The 20612-nt window shown below is 41.7% G+C and overlaps 1 protein-coding gene across 1 annotated transcript in view; it reads left to right on the top strand.

Moving 5' to 3' along the window:
- Nucleotides 1-3188: 3188 nt before the first annotated feature.
- The window catches only part of igf2bp1 (insulin-like growth factor 2 mRNA binding protein 1), a 49144-nt gene continuing 31720 nt past the window's right edge, over nt 3189-20612 (top strand). Inside the window, exons 1-2 of the mRNA XM_084926879.1 lie at nt 3189-4375; nt 5509-5569. Of these exons, the coding sequence (XP_084783005.1) occupies nt 4201-4375; nt 5509-5569 (236 nt within the window). The 5' untranslated portion in view covers nt 3189-4200. The remainder of the gene's footprint in view (nt 4376-5508; nt 5570-20612) is intronic.

Genomic DNA, 20612 nt, shown 5'->3' with positions numbered 1-20612 from the left:
AAGAAGCCTAACTGAAACTCTTCAAACGTGACATAAACCAAATGACTATTATACAGTTTGAATGAAAGAGTGCTCGCTTTACATTTAATAGCAAAAATGTTATGTATCTGATATTTGGAAATTGGCAAGCAGAGGGCCCGAGCTTTACGAAGAGCATATTTAGCTGACTTTGTAGAGAAAACTGGAATCTGCGGTCAAACTCTGTTGCTCATTTCTGAAAAAAGGCAAATAAATAAATAAATAAAAGCTCAGACCTCATTATTTGATTTAGAACAAGGTCTCCTCTCTTTTCCTGCCTGAGCAAACTCATCATTACAGTAATGAGGACTGTTGTTTGTCTTTTTGTTTTTTACGTTTTCTCCACAAAGATGCTGAAACGAGACGTTTCCTACCTGCAAGCTCTGCAAGGAGGAGCACTGGGCCTAAAACGGGCACAAAGAAGAAGGCGAGAGGTCCGACGTTTCTTCTTAAACGTTTTGGGCATAAATGCCCTCGCAGCCTCTCAGAACAGTGATTGTGTATTTTGTTTTTTTAAGTGATGAATGAAAACTTCATGTTGGGGATTTTGCAGCAAACTGAAGCCTCCGTGCAGTATCAGAGGTTTGTGTGTGTACACTAATAACCATGTTCTTACTTCTTGCCTTATTCTGACAGCATCATACTTAAAAAACACTCACTAAAGGGCTGCTCTGGCTTCATGAAAACACTGAGACAACAACATGTTACTGCATCTCTAACAAACACTTTACCTGCAGCTTTTAGACCCGTGCACATTTGTTAGACTGGGATTGTTTAGCTGACTGATGCACAGAGTGGGCTTTTATAGACACACACAGTGATGGTTTGGATTTTTAACAGCGAGCAGATTACAATAATTCCTATTTTCACCTCACACTTAAAGGGTTGCAATTGATGTAATTAGAGATCTAAACTTTCAGTTCAAAGTGGAACGAGGTTCCTGCGATGGTTCAGCTCTGACTGGAATTCGTCTTTTGCCGGCTGCTGACGATCAGGGATACACAGCAGCTAACTGAACTTCCACTGGAAAGTGGCTGTTTCTGAAATGTGTCTTCACAAAGTTAGTTCCAAAAATCAAACATCATCATTTGTCCATCCGGGTGATTTTAAAGAACAACTGTATCACCTGCAATGCAGTGATCTCACATTACAAGCGTGGCAGGAAATAAATGAGAGATTTACTCATTCACATTTCCTCAGCCTGTTCCCCTCCTCCTGCAGTTCCTCTATTGCATCTGACCTCCGCCCATCAACCCTTCTGCCTCCAACACACACACACACACACACACACACACACACACACACACACACACACAGAGAGAGAGAAGAGTAACTGCAGACAGGATCTTGTGATACAGTTTTTAGAAAGTTTCAGAGAACAAAGGAAGGCATTCGTTGATTTGTAGGAGGAATCTGGTGGTTAGCAGTGAAGTTCATTAACTTAATTACTCTGCATTTTCATTTAGATGCTTCAGCTCCAGGTAAGCACAGGAGGACACTATTACAGTTTTCATGGAAAACTGAATACAGGGGACATACGGGGACAGCTGAGAGTTATCTAGACAGTGTAACAACCCCACACACACACTAAAAAAAGTATAGTTTAACATTTTAACTCTGATACAATGAAAAGTTGGATTTTAGAGGTTTGACTTCATAAAAACAACGTTCACCTCGTCAGCCAAACAAACAATTCTGTTTAAAAAAATAATGTCCATAAAGCATAAAGGTGTGTGTTTTAACGCTACACAACAAAAACGAGATTATGTTTGAATCTTAAACAGGCACGTATGGAAGGCCAGGTTTTAGTTCCTGGTCTTAATCACAGCTGAGGCTTTAATGGACATGTGGGGGTTGGGTGGAGGTGTCCTTTGTGCCTTATCCATCTCAGGACAAAACCCCACCAAGGCTATTGTGACGTTTCCTGCTGAGTTAAGGTGAACTAAGGCACTATGGCACACTGAGCACTTTAACATTTGTTTTTAAATGCAACTAAACTCCAATAAATGGTTGTTGTGACTGATGTCTGTCTGTGATTGAGACAAACAGTTGTGGACTTAATCTGACTTTGAATTAAAACTGGTGACAAATTTGTTGATTCCATGTTCTGAAAGGAATATGTTAGTACAGATGTTTTTAACCATCGCTGTACTAAACTAAATGTCAAACGACACTGAGGAAAAAGTGGACACTGATTAAATATATTGTTACAAAATACAGCCAGTAGGCCTAGTTTAAAAAAGGGGAAACATGTGATGTGCTTTTCAGATTTAATGTCTCCCCCTGTAAAAAACAAACAAAAAAAACCCCCCCACTCCTGATGATTCAACAGTTACTGGCGAGAGCTCCATTTCTCTTTGAGGGTTTGGATCCATTTTGTGAGTGGAAGCCATTTTCTAACCAAAGCAAGCTTCACCAGAGTGCCACGTATCCCCCGGGCGTGTGCAGTATGGCTAAAAAGTCCAAACCTCGTGCACAGAGAAAAGGAGGCCCTTTAAAAACCAAGTCCAAGCCCGTCAAAATTAGAAAACCATGAGACGAGACTGGGACAACCTGGAGAGAAGGGAGCCGATATCCACAGCCAAACTCCAGCGTGATGAGTGAGTGGGGGAGAGGCAGGCCTGCATCACGCACTGCCTCCATTTTGAGGAGACATCCACCCAGAGGGGCGCGCAGTGTGCGTGTCAAGCGTAGCGAGCGGCTTCGCCATGGTATTACTTCCTGTGCGCCTCACATCGAGAAATGTGCAGAAATTGCTGGAGAAGAGGCTAGCGCGCCATGTTCCCGCTGTACTTTAACTCTGGGTATCGCCTGTTGGGAGCCATGACCTCACAGGGAAACTACAACACACAGTAAAGTGTTTAAAGCGAGACGAACTACGAGAGTGTAGCCTGGTTGCAATGCATCGACGCCATAGCTGACACATTGTTCCAGTTGGTGGGGAAAAGGACCCTGGCGACAACGTATGAAAACGAGGACATGGGTTTCCTACCACCTTACTACAGCACACTTGTGGCCCCTAAAACAAAATGGAGGCCCCGTCCCGCTGTTTGACAGCCACCATGGGTTCACCATAGGTCATTTATGTAACGTCACGAGGACAACTTCTTCAACTTTAGCACAAATCATACCCATCCAGAGGGCGGGAACAGCAACAACAGGGGTGGGGGTGCTACGCAGTAGAATGAGCGGGCGGTGCCTTGTTATTTAAATGTGAAACGGCTATGGCCACCGAGGCCTTCCACTAGACTGAAGGGTGGAGGAAATACCCCCCAACAAAATAAATACCAACAAAGTAGACGCTCACACGCTGTCCGCTATCAGCTTTTAGCTGCAATTCTCCATATTCGCCCGCATTAAGCGCGGGTGTCTACATCTACATCGTGATGCATACCCCCCACCGCTCAGAAAAACACGCAAACTGTACTGTTGTCCACTACTGTACAGCACGGAATTGGGAGTCTCGGCTTCTGTTACCATGCGCGCGCACATACGCACACGCGCTCATCTGGTGAAAACCCTGGGATGAGAGGGGGATGCCCCCTCCCTTCCGCCTTGCTTACCTACTCCAACTACACCACGTGGTTTCCTCTCTCACACACAAAAAAAACCGAAAAAAAAAACGTGAATTGGAGTCGACGAGGGGCGGCGTCACCCCTCTGCCGGCAGCAGGCGGATCGCCGAAAGAGGGAAGGATAGAAAACTAGAGAGAGAGGCGGAGAGAGAGAGGAAAACATTTCTCCCGATCTGATCCCGCCATAGTTTTTTCCCACTCTTCTGCCATAGACCCATCATCAGACCCAGTCCAACCCACCTCCTCCACAGCGCGATAGAGGCTATAGGCTGCTGCTTTATTCGTCTGTTGGGGCCGGCTGCAAGTCAGGGGGTTTCATTTCTTCTCCTGCTCCACTTATTCAACTGGATTTACAGCAATATTCAACGTTACCACCTGATTCTACTTTTTTACATTTTTTTATTTGAATTTGTCATCGTGAATTCAAATTTATTTCGTACTTTTGTCCTCTAGCGTGATTTACACTTTCTGTTTGAGTGGCAAGTGTGACAATATCTTGTTGCGCTATTAGCACATTCAGCAGAAACTTTTTGCTGGCTCCAATCTTTAGTTATTCTGGGCTTTGTTTTTTGTTTTCTTTTTTGGGGCTCGGGAAAACAATTTCCACAATGCACAAGCTATACATTGGGAATCTAGGCGAAAGCGTGACTGCCGAGGACTTAGGAAAAACCTTTGACGAACACAAGATCCCATACACCGGACAGTTTCTAATGAAAACCGGCTATGCGTTTGTGGATTGTCCGGACGATCACTGGGCCATGAAGGCTATCGAGACATTTTCTGGTGAGTTAAGGTGGACTACAAGTCACCAAAAAAAGCCTTCTCTTATTTCCACCTTTAATTTCATTCATTCTATATATAGGGAAGCCGTAGACGCCGGCGCACAGCCCCGGTTGCATGCTCACCTTCAGCGGTGTATCCCAGTTTTATTGTCCGTTCGCCTCCCGAGGCTCCACGCGAGATTAAATAAATAAATAAATTCCTGAAATTATTTTATTGGTGTTAGAATAAGGAATATTAGTGTGTGGAAAGCTACACACCCACGGGAGCCATTCAACTTTTGCAGGAGGGGGGGCGCACGTAGTGTAAAGCTATACTGTAAAACACAGCCATTGGTGAAGCTTTCCTTGATATCGTTGTAATTTATCAAAGGAGATTCTAACAGTACTGTGCTAATTATGGCACGTGCATTTCAAGCTAATGCGTGCTTCTGGTAGGCGTTTTAATATCTTGCACCCCTGAGCACTGAATAGAGTAGCCTACTCTCTTGTGATATAGGATGAAGCCTTGCTGCTTCCCCTCCCCCTTTAAGCCGGGAGTCCACTATGACAAAGGCAGAAACAAATAAATTAGCCCTTACCAAACCTGGCCTCAGACCAACCCAGAATTTACACAAACCTACCCCGGTATGGTACAGCTCGCTTTCCTGCGTGGCGACAGCTCTGTGGCCCATTTCTCATGGTTCCCTACACATGTAACGTGAGGAGGCAAGGTCGCCATGCCAGTCAACTCCCTCTGATCCTCCCTGAACCCTCACCAAACTCTCCAAACAACCCTTTCACACTACAACCATGTGGGCTTGAAACCTTTTAACTGCCACTCAGAGTTAAACTGATAAACGTATAGTTATCGCTTGGCATTTCTGAGGGATTCAAGCAGACGGAAAGTGACGTGATGTACACTATAGACTTGCTCCCTGACTTTAGGGCATGTTTTGAGCACTTTCAACATAACTGCTTCTTAGTACTTTTCATGAGTGCTTGGAAGATCACCGGGTTTAATTGGAAATAAGTGAACCGCAAGGCAACCCACACTGTGTTCCCTGAATACAGTAGATTCCCTTCGTAGGCCTTTGCAGCTAGTACACAGTTAGCATTTAGCCACACTTTGTTCTGAACCAGTTTTCCTTTTTTCAGGTAAAGTGGAACTTCATGGGAAACGTATTGAGGTCGAACACTCCGTCCCCAAGAAGCAAAGGTACATTGAGCACTTGTATCACCCCTCCCCCTCCTTTCTCAAAAAGAAAAGGGGAAAAAACCTTTCATGTGTTGCATCACCTTGTGTGGGTCTTTCTCTCATGGGGTAATAAGTGAAAACAACGACTTCACTGAATGATTTGCTATTAGTGGGACACAGATTTCGGCCCTTGCGCCCACTTGACGTTAAAAGCCATTGTGAGGCTAGCAGTGGCTAGCTTGGCTGTGTTTGTTGGTGTGGCAGTGTAGCGTGGACCCTCAACTTTGTCGGCCATTGCTGTGGAGCTGAACTGTGACAGCTTTAGCTAGGTGCCTGCCGTTCTGTGCAGTGTGGTTGGATTTTTACTCGTCCTTTTAAAATGCTGCTGTGTTTTTAGAGTGAGCTCAACAAGCACGTAGATATAGGTTCTTCGTAAAGTCGCAGTGTTGATGTGAGCACGTCCTGTGGTTTACTATATGCTCTAGGCCCAGCCTTTTATGTAGTTACTCTTTCCTTACACTACAGTCACTACACAATTTCTTTAACACGATTTAAAAAATACACTGGCACATATGTATTTTATAAATGTATACGTGGTGTGGTTTGATGTGTTGGACAACCTTTCAGTGCTTTAATGTGTGCATGGATAATATTCGCTTGTACACATTATTCCCAAGCTTTTTGCTATTATTAAAACTCTTCGGTTTAACGTTCACACTGTGAAAACAAATCAGTTTTTAATGATGCTGTGAGTTGTGACGGAAATGCGGTGTGTTGATTATTTTATTTCGTTTATAGGTTTCTTTTAGAATGTATTTGACGAGGAAATTGTGATTTAATGGAGCTGTTTTGTTTTTTTTTTTAGTTAAATTAATAACGTCTTGACAATTAAAAACACAGCTGTGCTGTTTATTAATTGTAGTATTTCTTTTAAATATATAATGCTCGTTTTAACCCAGAATAGGTGCTGGGTGTGAATATTTCACATTTAAATGCCTTTTTCTTCACGCCAACTCGGACACATTTATGTGGCAGCCTGATAGTGTACCTGTAGCTTTGGCTTCTTTGTAATTGGGTGTCAATGAAATTTCTGCGGTTCAGTAGTAGCTCTAACTGGTGTCCATTGTGCTCATTTGACCTGCTTCATTCAAACAGCACTATGCAATTCTCTTATAGCCCATCATTTATGCCCGTAACCTTTAGCACAGATACGAGTTGAGCACTGTTCTCCATGTTCCGCCATTTGGCCACATGTGTGCGTATTCACTATGAGCCAAAATGGCCAGGAAATGTAGAAGATTCCACCCCATTTCCACACTTGTTGCCTTTTAATAAATGCTACGATTTGGCGTAATCACTCTTCGCGGGATTTTGTATGAAAAAGGCCGAATATTTCAAACTGAGCTGGCTTTTGGGGCGCCCGCCCTGCGCCACGAAAGCAGCGTAAAAACGTTGCAACATGGCTGTGGCACACACATCCCAGCAGCGTGGTCTTTGTGTGGATGAGTGGGGCCGAGTGTGGTCACTTATTGCCAAACTCGCCTTACACGCGGAGCTAACATGGCTGTAGGCTGTAATGCCTTCAGGTGTCTTAGCGGGTGCGTGAAGAGTCCCAGATCTTGACTGTGATCACCTTAAAGAGCCATAATAAAGGTGATTTGTGAGTGGGTGGGTGCGGGGGTACCGTGGGACGAGCTTGTGGCCCTTCGTGGCTTCACAACACGTGGTGCGTCCACGCAAAGAGGAGTTGCACCACGTCAGGCATGGAGGGCAAAATGGCGAAGCCTTGAATGAAGCAGCCACTGTACAGATTGCTCCTTATTCTTTTTTTTCCACAGTGTGTCACTTTGGGTCTCGTCAGCGCCCGGGTCGCCCCGTGGCCTACATCACGTGTTCCAGTGTGTGTGTGTGTGTGTGTGTGTGTTTTTCTTTTAAATTTAAATAAATTTAAAAAAATGAGAAAAATATTAACATGACGGAAAACTGTATTTGTGGAAGCCCTTTCTTAAAATGGCTGTTCGTGCAGTCCGTCAGCCAGAGCTAAATTATCCAAATTATGTCGCAAAATGATCGCGTTTAAATATTTATGAAAAACATCTGCTCATCTCCAGCATCCAAGCGTGTGCGAGCTGTTTGAGCGAACGCTAATTTACGAAATTATTTTGTAAATGTTTAAAATCCTCCAGTTGTCAAACAAAGACTGTGGGGCAACGAATCAGGCGTTTTCTGGAGCTTTTATTTTTATCTACTTTCACTCAATAAGCTGCTTGTTTTGATACCGTTTTGAATGTTTCTCATTTATTGTGACTCTAACGTGGAAGTAAAAGTTTTCAGAGGTGCTTGCGTTTCTACACGTGTTTAAAAGAAAGTTGCCAGAGTACACACGTTTAAACGTCTTAAAACTGCTCTCCTGCAGTTGCTTCTGAACCTCAAGGAGGGTGTGTGTGTTTGTGTGGGAGTGGCGGCTGTTCTGAAGGAACAAGCCCTTTGGGCTATTTGAAGGAGGTGGGGTGGGGGTGTCAGTCCCTTAACTAAAAGAATGAAGGTTCAATTCCTTCTTTATATTCCACAAGTCTCAGTGCAGGGGGCGCTGGCCCTGCCTGTCCTGACCTCTGACCCTGTTTTGAACGGTACCTTTTGCGTTTGTATGTATGGACGTTAAAGATGGACGAGTTGTAAGTTTCAGAGAGAGCTGTTTGGTTACTGTGTAAGGCTGCAGAGGGTTTGGCAAGGTGGAAAGCTGGGGTTGTATAGCTACAGGAAGAGGAGAGGGGAGAGAAGGGAGGGGAGTTTTTGTGTGTGTGGGTTCTCAGAGAGAACAAGCCTCCCTCTTTGGAGAGGGGAAATGTATAGAACGCTCGCTGTTGGCGTGAAGCAAATCAGTGGTGACGCCCACCAAAAATCCCGTTAAACCCAGTTGAAATATAAATGGCATGGGTAGGTGTGTGTGTGTGTGTGTGCGTTTTTTTGTTTTTTTTCATCTGTTACCCATGCTCTGCAAAATTCTGTTGCAGCAACCTGGCACTTAAAACAAAATAGAGTTTTGTTGGATGTCACAGGTAAAACGAGAGCTGCTACAGATTATAGGCTAGCTTATTTATTGTGTTTCTTTTTTGTTTTTTAAAGTCTTTGAAGTCTAGTAATAATTGTCTTACACTGATTCAAACAAAATATTAAAATTAGCCTTTGATTTTAGGCGCATTCCTGCAAAGTTCACATTTTTTGTTACACTCCCTCTAAACATTTGCATGGGCAACTTGCAGAATATCAGTATCAACTGGTATTAGCCCTGTTGACTGACATCAGGAAATATAATGGTATTTACAGACGCCATTGGCCAATACTCAGTTGTTGGGTCAGTTTTATGCAAACGATTGTACTTTAAAACAGACCGATTATTTATTTATTTTAAACTGAAGACTTTTTCTTCCTTGCACTAAAACTATAAACAACAAACAAAGTAAAAAGAAAAAGAGTTGGAATTTTGAATAAACATAATTCACCCATAATTAGTGTGTGACTAAAAACCATTATAATAATTATTATTATTCCCACTTTGTAGTATTTTTGTATGTCCTTGGTTCTGGAGGCAGGGTTTAGTGTCTGATTCTGGTGTGACCTTTGGCACCAAAATGTTATCTTTAGCGTTCAGTGTGCTAGGATTTGCACCACGCCTTCACCGCGACATGAGGCTATTATGCACAGCACACCAAAATTTTGTAATTTCATAATTGTGGGAATTAATTCCAGTCTCCTTTGAGTCTCGACTCATTTTTCCATTTGCCATTTGTATCCAAAAAGGAAATGATGATGTTGGCTCATTTCAAAACAGGAGAAATTGCATTGGAGGCTGCAACCTGTTCTACTTTCTTCATGCATTAGTCTTCATGTGTTACAGCTTCCTGTTTGCATTTCCTTCAAAAGGAAAAAAATGCATGGAATCCTGAAAATACTGCTGCACATGAAGCATGCCAACATATCTGCTGTCATTGTTTCACTGTTTAGGAATCTTTTTTTTAAAATAATAATAATAATTATTAATTTTCACTGAAAACCTCCAAAAGAGAAAAAGATTCCTGCGACCCATAGACTGACTGATAGATCACGTCCAAATAACATCACAGTGTTAGCAGTTAAAAGTCCAACCCATGGCTGGGAACATCCTCTGAAATACTGATATCCTTCCATTTTTCTTATGAAAGTGGCTTCAAAAAGCTAAATGTCATTTCCTTCCTTTCTGTAATGGTGTTACACATTTTGTATTGGCCTTTTTTTTTTTTTTTTAGCAGCTGAGTGAAGTTACTGTACATGTTGTGTCCCCCCACTTTTTTTCCCTTTAATGGATGCAATAGCTATATTCTAGATATTTTAGGCACCATTTGTTTGTCCATTCTTGTAATTGAGTTTGACGTATATAAAATCATCTCCACAACAAGCTTGGCTGTAAATGCTTTTGTAATAAACCTGCTATCTGGTTTAATGGGGCACTGTTTAGCATGCATTTAAAGAAGTGTCCAAGTCAGAAGACGAGGAAGTGGTTTTAGATTTGACCCCCCCCCCCCCCAAAAAAAAAAAAAAAATCTTAACACTTTCCCACTCGAGTTGTTTTTTTTTCTCTGAGGTGGACAAAACAGTTTCCATGATCAAAACTGCCCTTCTACTTCTGACGGGTCTAAGAGGTCTGTCAAAGTTTGTATGTACATCATTAGGTGACGTTGTCTTCATCGCATTAGTGATTCCCAAACTCCCTGGCTTGCAACGTTTAAACGTCCCCCTCCCTGGCCACTGTGTCAGGTCTTCTGGGGGGATGTTAAGACCAAAGTCAGAATGTCCTGAATCTGCCCCAGACATCTAACGTTCAAGCCATCGTAATTAGATGCCTGAACTACCTTAACTAGCTCTTTTTGCTGTGGATGAGCAATCGCTCTACTATGAGCCCCTCCCAAGTGACAGCACTCATAACAATCTCTAATGGGTCCATTTCACTCAAGTTTTGCTGCACGCTAAAAGTGATGTCACATCCGGTAGTGCTCGCTGCATTTTGGTATCATGTTGGCTGGTTGTGCAGTCCTCAGTTTTTTGAAGACATGAGTGTGTGATCATGTGACCATCATTTTAGGGGGAAATGTTGCAACAGTTTGAAAAGAGGTGATTTTCTGTGGAAAAAACTTTTTTGTCTGAGTGTTGACATCTGTTTGGGAAATGCTGCAGGACTAGTACTCATGCCCTCAGCACTGGTATAAATGGTATGGAGCTATGGTGACGTCACCGTTTGCGTGCAACACGACCAGTCCAGTGAGCATTGTGGGCTCATTAGGATGAATCTGGACTTCCCTTGGAGGAAGTTAATTTTTGCCATTGTATGCATTATCTTGGTGACTACCCACAGCCTGTGGCCATAATCCACAGTTTCTCCATGACGCTGGTGTCTTCACCACAACAGACTAGTACAGCCTCTCCTGCAGACACCAGTCTGTCCATCAATTTTCTGTCTTACTCTTTCCCCACTCATGAACACGACTCTGAGATACCCAAGCTCGACCTCGAGGAAGCAAGTTGTACTGAACCCAGAGCGCACAATCTATCCTTTTCTGGCTCAGAACCATGGCCTCAGACTTTGTCCCACCTGCTTCTAAAGTTTGAATCTCTTGGTGAAGCTAACATGTAGTGGTGTGAAAAAGCTTTCGCCAAAGCTGGAATTTTTGGTATGTTGCAGATCACTGCTCTGCTGCATAACTGAAGCGGACTTGAGCTTCTGTGCACAATCTGACTGCTGGATGTTCTCCTTTAGGATTTTCTGATAGAGAGCAGAATTCATGGTTCCATCAATTACTACAAGTCATCCAGCTTCTGAAAGCAGCAAAACAGTCATAGTCTTCATGTTCCACCACCATGTTTGACTGTTACTTTTGTATGAAGTGCTGTATTGGTTTTATGCCAGAAGTAACAGGACACTTTTTGACATTTCTTAGCCTACTTCACCTGCCAGACAGGTTCTATTTAAGCAGTTCCTAAATTTAACAAGTTGTATTTCCAGTAGTCTGAATAAATCTTAAGCAGACCCTTTCCCATCGAGAGGTGATGACTGTGTAAAACATCCCAATTTTATTCTCCCAAAATTATTCAGAATGTCAGGATGGCCCAAGTTTACCAGTTTCCTCCACAGTGTTTAATCTCTGGTCATTTGTAGCCTCGTAGGTAAATTTGCTAAACCAGCCAGTATTCTCTTCTCCTTAAATAAACGAATGGTTTGTCCAGCATTTGGATCAATAAGGTACATGAATGCAAATGTTATATTTTCTACATGATTCTACCAAAATTGTATGGGCAGTGAATGGAGTACAGAGAAGGAATCAATTAGTGATATTTTATAACTCCATTAGCATCCAAAAATGTGAGTTATGAGTTTGTAAACCACCAGTAAGCCCAGAAAATCCTGTATACGTGATGGGGCTGTAGGTTTTGTACCACAGTTAAACTCTGTTCATAAAAAGCAGTGTTTAAAATATCAGATACCTGAATATCTGCTGACAAAGCTTTGTTGGAATATAGATCTTGTTTATCAGTGAACGTTATGCTATCGAAACATTCAAGTTTTTTAGCAGATTTCTTTGTTTTTTCTTAGCTATGAAATGTATGCAGTGTGTGTAAATCTTTGCTCTACTGTTTTTCCCCTCTGTGTAATTTCCCTTGCTGAAGCTGTGTGCCTTTTCCCCCATGTAAAGTGTGCTGCAGCTTTAAATGCATCCAAACGATCATGCATGTGAGGAGCTGGATGTGTGTGGCTAGCACTTTCACACAGCAGTACACAGAGCTGAAGGAGAGAGGCGAGCTATGGTTTTATTTCCTCCTCTCTCATGGCTGGCAAAGGAGGAGGGGACAAGTGGGCGGAGGGAGCAAGAGGGGTGCGACCAATCGTCTGGTAGCAGCACTGTGCCTCGCTCACCCACATGCATGCTCTGACTTTATACTTTATCCTCGCTCTCTGCTCTCTCTGCTCGCTCGCTCTCTGCTCAGCGTGTTCATGGTTTCATTGTGCTGTTTTGGTTACTCTCTGGTACAGTGTGCTCGTTTCGCCCTCTTGCTTTTTGCCGTGATCCCAGAACCATTTCAGCCCCGTGTGCACAAGAGCTGAGACCGGGTAAGGGAACGAGGAGCAGACAGACAAACCAAAAGGATCCAGAGAGAGTCACAGGAAGGAGGATGAATGAGGTTTAAATTTTGATGTCAGCTGAACTGCATTGCTCAGGGATGTTGGACAAACAGTTTTGAGGGATAGCTCAGTTGTAATCTGATTAGACAGGCTGCTGCTGCTCTGCAGTGGTTGATGCACTGAGAGGTAAACCGTGCATTCAAACTAAAAGAATAGCTGTGGATAATTTTGAGACGGTATGAATAGATTCCTCAACTCAACTGCAGCTACGCGAAGGCAGATGAAGGACAGCATTTGTCTATGCCAGTTACAACTTTGCAGAAACAAGAATAATCATTTTACTGTTCTAACTGGCATTCATCACCAGTTTTATACTTCTGTTCTACTGCAGGGAGATAATGTCCCACATACTTGTGTAATTCATTTTTTCCTGCAATAGAGACAATCTGCTCCTGAAATGCAAATTATTGAAGCTACAGTTAAAAAAAACAAAAACAAAACATTCCGCTTGGCAGCAACAGTATTAACGTACATCAGTACTACAATTTCTACCACTATACTACTACTAGTAATTTGCCGTCTTACTCAAATGGAAGCTTGCAGTATAAACAATTTTCCGTTTGCTGATTAAGTCGGATGTAATTTCACAGAGCTGCTGTTGTGTGCGTCTAGTGCAGTCTGTACTCTTCTATGAAAAGTATTCCAGCATCCAGACTGGGTGTATTGTGGAAGTTCAATTTTCAGCTGTGTTCTGTATTTCATTACTTTTACAGTGAGAATAGCAAAACATTAATGAGGGTATTTAGTCATTGAGGGTCACTGTAGTCACACAGAAGCACACAAAGAGCTGCTCTTTGTTTTTCTTTCAGGTGAATATAAAAATGTTTTGGTGATGCTCATTAAGTTTAGGTTTTGCTCACTGCATTGAAATAATAGGAACTACAGTGAAGTCAGTTTCCTATAAAGTAATGGAATTAAGCTGATCTGTTTTTATTTTTGTGAAAATCTAACCACTGATTATGAAAGCTAATAATGAATAAAAATGTGCTTTATTTTAACTTTAATTAGTGCATAAATGATCTAATCAGACAACGTAAAATCATTTTGCAGTGTGTGATATGACTGTGATATTTGAGTTCTTGCAGTAACTGGTTTCACTTGGTCTACATTTTTGGACCAAACTGGTGTCGTACATATTCATGCTGAGTCTTCCTATCTGTGTAAAAGCTTTGTTTCAAATGGGTGTTTGTGTTGCCGGAGCTATTTAATGGTTTTATCCCGTTTAGTTATTATTTCTGTCAGCATACATGTAGAAATGGTGTTTTGTGCAAAGTATTTTGATTTCAAATATTTTACTCTGTAAAAACAAACTGTACAGATCCAACTATTAAAAGTTTAATTTCTACATGCACAATTCTGTGATATGAACTGGTCTGTTTCCTGGCCCGTGACTGCTTAAAATCTTCTGTGGAGCATTGTCAGATTTTTGTTGTTTGTTTCTAAATTCAAATGTAACAAAAGGAAAGAAGCAGCATTAGCAGTGTTATCTGAGCAGCCTGGGCAATAGAAATGGTTACATGTGAGCTTAAGCGAAATCTAAAGATGTAAGAATGCATTTTCCTCTACTTTCTTATTTTGAAAGGCAAAAAAAAAAAAAAACTTAGCTAACCACTGGTTCTTCATTTCTAAGTCTATAAAAGAGAGAAAAGACATTAAAACTTAAAGAACAATATTAATGTAGAATGTAATTACAAAGGTCCAAGCCAAAATAAGGTGAGGAGAGGGTGTAAAAATGAAGGGATGAGGACAGTGGAAGCACGCGTGTAATGTAGGTGAAGGGGTAAATGAGATCTGTCTCTTTAAGAAGACCCCCACCTACCCCCTCCACCCCATCTTTCTGATTGTTTCTTCTCTCTGGTTCAAACCATCTGTCCTCTCCCTACATTAGTTGGTGCACACACATTGAAGGGGTGGGGGAAAGAAGGAGTGATCAAGAAAAGAAGACAACGAAAGTAGGAAAGGGAGGAGGGTTGTTGGGGCCAGGGGTCGGGTGTGCATGGTGGATGGGGCCCCTCACGTTTACGTGTGTGTGTGCATGTACGTGAGTCCTGCCTCACTTGCACACAGTAATGCCATTAAATAGGACAGATTTTTTTCCCCCGTTCTTAGTCACTTGCTTTTTTCAGTTTTTCTAAAAAAACTAAAACGTGCACATTTAAGCCCACACTTTGGTCGAACGGGTACTGAAGTTGTATGAACTGCACCTATTATTCCTCCAAAATGTTAGTGCTGTATATTGCATATGATTACAATTGTGCTCTATTTATAAAATAAAGGAAGAAAAGAGTAAAAACTATTTAAACCATTTCACAAAGATTCAGACCTAATTGTCTGCAATAAAATCAATAAACTGAAAACTAAAACAGAAAAGAAAAGTCAAGTTAAATAGAGAGAATGCAATGCTGCCCCAACATCTAGTCTGTAGTTGTTGAAAATGTTGTATTTATTCTCTTTAAAGGATTTTTACAGCACTGTAAAGAATTGCTTAAATTGTACTATGGCCCGTTATTGACTGGCAATATTGTCAATGTGTTTTTTTTTTAACCTTTTTTCATTTTTATTTCTTATATGATATATATATATATATATATATATATATATATATATATATATATATATTAGAAGCTGACTGCTTAGGCTGAAAAGCTAAAGCTAAGCTAAAACTTTACCAACTAGTAAAAACAAGCCACAAAACCAGTGCTAACCAAATATAATACATGCTTTTATTACAGATAACGCGTTTCTTTAGCAAAGCAGAAGCTTCCCTGCAAATATTGGCTAGCCAGGTTGCTAAAGCATTTGTTCTATACATCAAGTGGTAATCTGCAAATGAAGTTGGTGTTTCTCAGCTTTTGGTTGAATGTGGAAGCACTAAAATAATGTTTTACAGGATGTAAGTCACTGTCATGTATTTTGAGCTGGTGTTTTCACCCCAATCATTTCAGGGTGTTACAAAGCTCAGTCAGCATTAACCCTGACAGCAGACACAGTTACACAAATAAAAATACAACACCACAGAGAACACAGTTCAAAAATGCTGTAAAATTGCAAAAAATCCTACACGTTGGAATTGATTTATAACATTTAAATACAAAAACTGGTTTAATTTTATAATTTTTTGCATAAAACAATCGGAGCCACATTCGTTTTAAATAGGAACTGTGATTTCAAGGGGAGCTGTAGCATGAGATCAGTTATCTGCAAAGGCGAATGACCCTTTCATGTATTTCTAACAGGTCAGAAATGGAAGTCTTCCTTCGTGCTTATGCAAGGAAACTGAACTGCATTGATTGCAGACATTTTCCTTCAGCTCCTCCACTTCCGCTTCTGTTTTCCGAGAACAACAGGCCTCTTGTATAAACAGTCAGACAAAGAGCACAAAGCTTCACTTAATCTCCCGACCAAAGTGGATTTTACATAAACCAACGAGTAGAAATCCATAACTTTACAGCACAGTTTGGATGCTTTTAGTTTTATAGAATATGTACATCAAACCTCTACGAGGAAAAAAACTAAACTTAAAAAAAAAACAACCTCCCTCCTTCAATTAAAAATCTTAAAACATTTACCCAGCTGCTGTAAAATGAGGTGTTGAGAATGGTGACCTAATCTGAATCAAACTGAATCTTTCTTACTATTTCCTTAACTTATTAATTTTTTTAAGCCAATGAATTTTTAATAGCTTTTTATGACCTTTTACAAACTTGAGCTCATCACCAACAGGCGACAAAAACCCCGTTCCTGAAGGGGATGAAAACGTGTCTGTGTTTGCGTGCGTGTCTGTCAGATGGAGCCGAGGGAGCTGGGGCCCAACGCCGTTGCCCACTAGATCTGAATTCTTGAAATTTTTGTCCGACAGGACACACGTTTGTGGACAGGAGGCATCAGCCTTGATGCAATTTGTCTTTTGCTTTTTTGTAGGGGGCATTTTATTTCTTTAGGTTTGGGCAAATAGTCTCAAACATTATCACAACACAGCATTATATCCAGTGACACAACATAAGTGAACCATCACGTTCGGTGTAACTAGCAAGTGCTCCAGCAGCACTCGGTGGAGTCATTTATTTACATTTGGGTCGTACATCACCACCTACTAGCATCTCCTCCTTTGTAGCCGGGTTGTACTTTAATGTGTTTCTGCCTCTGGTGAAACGTGCTTGTTGCTTCCATCTTTAGAATCAGTTTTCCTACACATTTTGCAAAATGCAGTGCTTCCTGGGAGGTGTTTGAAGTAGCTCCCTTTTAGGTACTAAATCGTCAGTGGCTGACATGAAGCTTTCAGACATGCCCAGGCTTTTCTCGCTGATCTGCACTAGGGAGCATAAAAGCACGCTGTTGCTATAGCAGCAATATCACTATCACACTTTTATATCATGAAAAAATGTATACCGGTACTATTTTGAATGATATGATAGCCTTTCCTATGTGATGCAAATAACTGTATTAGAAAGACTGAAACAGTAAATTAGACCTGGTGTGTTTTAATTGGAACCCTGCTCATGCTGAAAGGGTTTAATTTAATTTATTGTTAGTCTAATTTGTCTAGAAAGGTTTGCAGCCACAGTGTTTTGGAAAGCAAAATAGTGATGTAGAAACTACTTTTTAAAAAACATGCTAATGATATAAAACATTCAGTTAAATTGCAGATTTTCTTTTAAGTATCACAATTTCCACAATTCATCATTTAAGCAATACATCTGTTAGATCCTGCAATTCCCATAATGCAGCTGAACTGAGTTGTCATTAAGAGGTCACAGAAGACATTTCACAGCTGTTTTCACGGGCTAGTAGTACTAGTAGCGGCATGTCAAATAATCATTATGTAAAATAGGCCTTGCCTATTTAATAAACATATCTGTAAGAACACACATGAGAGTGAGTAGTTTAGAGTCTTGTGTCTGCAGACCCTCAAAAAATTCAGTGTATAAATATTAAAATGAGAATTTAAAATGTCAAGAAAGTGATGAAGATCTACTGATTAATAATCAGAGGACTGGGGACAAATGCATGTATTTGTCCCCAGTCCTCTGATTATTAATTTAATAAGATTGTTGCTAAGTGTTAAACACTTCTCAGTGTCTTGTAGTGATGGGGTTTCCCTTGGTGGTGTCGGTGGGGGAACCAATCAGAACATTTACACCACTTTTCCATAATGAAACTCATGAGTTCCATAATTCAGGAATTATGTGATTTTGGGTTTTCTATTTATTTTTTATTTTTTTCAACCTTTGATAGAAGACTAAACTTGATGTGTGGTCTGCTCTGCTTTTTTTCTCTCCTTCTTCTTCTTTTTAAATATTCTTTAGACATTTTGGCCTTTATTTGATAGTAGAGCAGTGAAGATGTGGAATACAGGCAGCAAAGGGCCACAGGTCGTACTTGAACAACTCCAGCCATGTGCAGTATAGCTGCCTGCTCACCCACTGAGCACCACGGAAGCACTGAGCTCCCATTGGTCTCCCCCTTCGTCTGTAACTAATTTAAGGATTCTTAACTTTTTAAAATTGAACATTAATTTGAAAGTGTTTTTTCTGCACTCCACTTTCTTGTATTTCCTCTTGCCACCAACCAGCCGCAGTAAGTGGGTGTCCTGTCCTGTGCCTCGTTCTGAGAGGGGCCTTTTCCTGTTAAAATGGAGTTCTTTATGGGCAGAAATCTGTGCCATCAGAAACTGAATTTGAATAAGTTAAATTTGAATTTGAATTGCTCGGATTGAATCTGAATTGTAACTTGAATAAATGCTTTTAAAAACTGAATATGAATTAGCCTAATTTGAAATTCAATTTATTGGTTTGAAAATGATCATCACTAAATTGAAATTGAATTTTATATTTTGAAAATGAATTTATTTGCTTTGAAACCGTATTTTATCCTTTAAAAGTTTAGCTCTCGAATAATTTCAGATTCACTTCTCACCATTCAGTTTCAGTTCCAAAATTCAGTTTTTTGGGACTTACATCCGGTTCCGGTTCAAGAGTAATCGAGCGCAGATTAATAGAACTACGTTTTACTAGCGGACCGAAAGTGTTACTGACGGGAATCTACAACATCTTGAGCTGAATTAAGACTTCAGAAGTCATTCGTCATGTCGAATGACCAGCGGATAAACTCTCAGGTTGGTAATAAATGTATTACATGTATAAGAACAAGCGTCATGTTAACAAATGATAGCCGTACGGTAACTTTTATGCTTCTTGTAGCTGTTAGCTAAAAACGCTAATGTAGCGTAGTTTGCCCTGAATTCAGCTTTGACAAACAAATATAATCGACTGTTTCTAGTAGAATTCCAAAGTTGTCATCTTGTACCCTCTCAGAGCCCTGTATGCTTGCAGAGACCCCTACAGTAGGGAAACATGCAAAACGGTGTCCAAAACTTTGTATTTTAGCTTTATTTATGTCTTAGACAGCATCCCAACTCTTTAGCTAACTTAATAACTTTAGCTAAAGTGAATAGTTTTCAGCCATTTGATTCATGTTACAGCAGCTCATGAGTGAATGAACATGGTGCAATAAAAGTATTTTAGAAGTATATGTTTCCAAATACATACATTTACTTAAATTTACTTGAGTAGGGTTAGGGGCCACCTCAGCATGCAGTCAAGTTCTATACTCTTGCTAATGACCTACTAATTGTATTCAGGTGTGTTGCACCAGGGACACATGGAAAAGTTGTATGACACCGGCCCTCGAGGACTGGAGTTTGAGACCCCTGTCATACGGAATATGACAGGTGTGGTTGAACTGCATGAAGACTCTGAAGTTTCTCTTCTCTTCTGGCAGGACAGGAATGTGGCCTTGTCCTGTGAGCCACCGTAAGGGTGTACTTAGAGTAGAACTGGACTGTCACCGGCCTCAGGCTCTTCACCTTTTCAAAGACAAAGCAGTCATTTAGATAAAATATTAGATATTGTTTACCTGTAAATGCACAAAGAGAATTTAGAAATGTAATTATTGTCTGGGGTCTGGAATGTGGGGCCTCCCTGCTGCTGCGGAGTCGGGGCGGTCTGCTTCTCCCCACCGCAGGGAAAAGGGTAACACTACCTGGGTCTAGGTGCAGTTTTCCCCTCCGGGGGCAAGGGTACCTAGACCCGGTTCTTAGAGTACGCTTGGGGAGTGTGATTGTGTGTACAGTGTCTCTCTATGTCTGTCTCCACGTTGGGTGAGTGTTGAGTAATTGCATATGAGAGCATGAGGGTGGGAATGGGTGTTTGTATCTGTGTGTGCCTGTATGTCTGTGTCTATATGTCAGGTCGGGTATCAGACGCCACCTCTCTGGGGACATCTCAGGTCCTCCAAGGTATGGAGGCCTATCTCCCCCACCACTTCCCCTGCCAGTGGCAGACGCCCTCAGACATCGGTGCGTGGGTGGTTCTTTGTGTCCGGGGGTGGGCGTCCAGGTACACACCGGCTCACTCCTTGGTGGCTGCTTATCGGGGCCTGGAGCCTGGGGCTCGCTCGGGCCACTTCGGGGGTGGGGTGCCCTCAGCCTCTCAGCCTGGGGCTCGGTCACTCTGGTACAGCTGGCTGCCGGCGGAGCTCACGGGCACGTCACTGCAACCCCCCCTGGCTTCTGCTCCGCGGCTGCTGAGTGACCCCTCATCTGGGACTCTCCTCAGCTCTTTCTGGGACAGTGGCGCGGCTGCCCCTCTGTTGGTCTTCCTTGGTCTCTTGTGTTCTGGGGGCCTCTGGATGTCTGGAGTTTTGATCTCCTCCATACCTGCTTCATGCCCTGGTGGACGGGGCTGTGGCTCCCCACACCCTCTAGCAGATCATTACATGAAGGAACCTTTTAAAAACAAGCGCGTCCATGCTCACAGGTGTACACACGGGTGCTCACACAGATAAGAAAAA

This window comes from Perissodus microlepis, chromosome 4 (genome assembly GCF_051167445.1).
Source record: "Perissodus microlepis isolate ML-2025 ecotype Zambia chromosome 4, ASM5116744v1, whole genome shotgun sequence".
Lineage (NCBI taxonomy): Eukaryota > Metazoa > Chordata > Actinopteri > Cichliformes > Cichlidae > Perissodus > Perissodus microlepis.
This window is presented reverse-complemented; position numbering and strand designations above follow the sequence as displayed.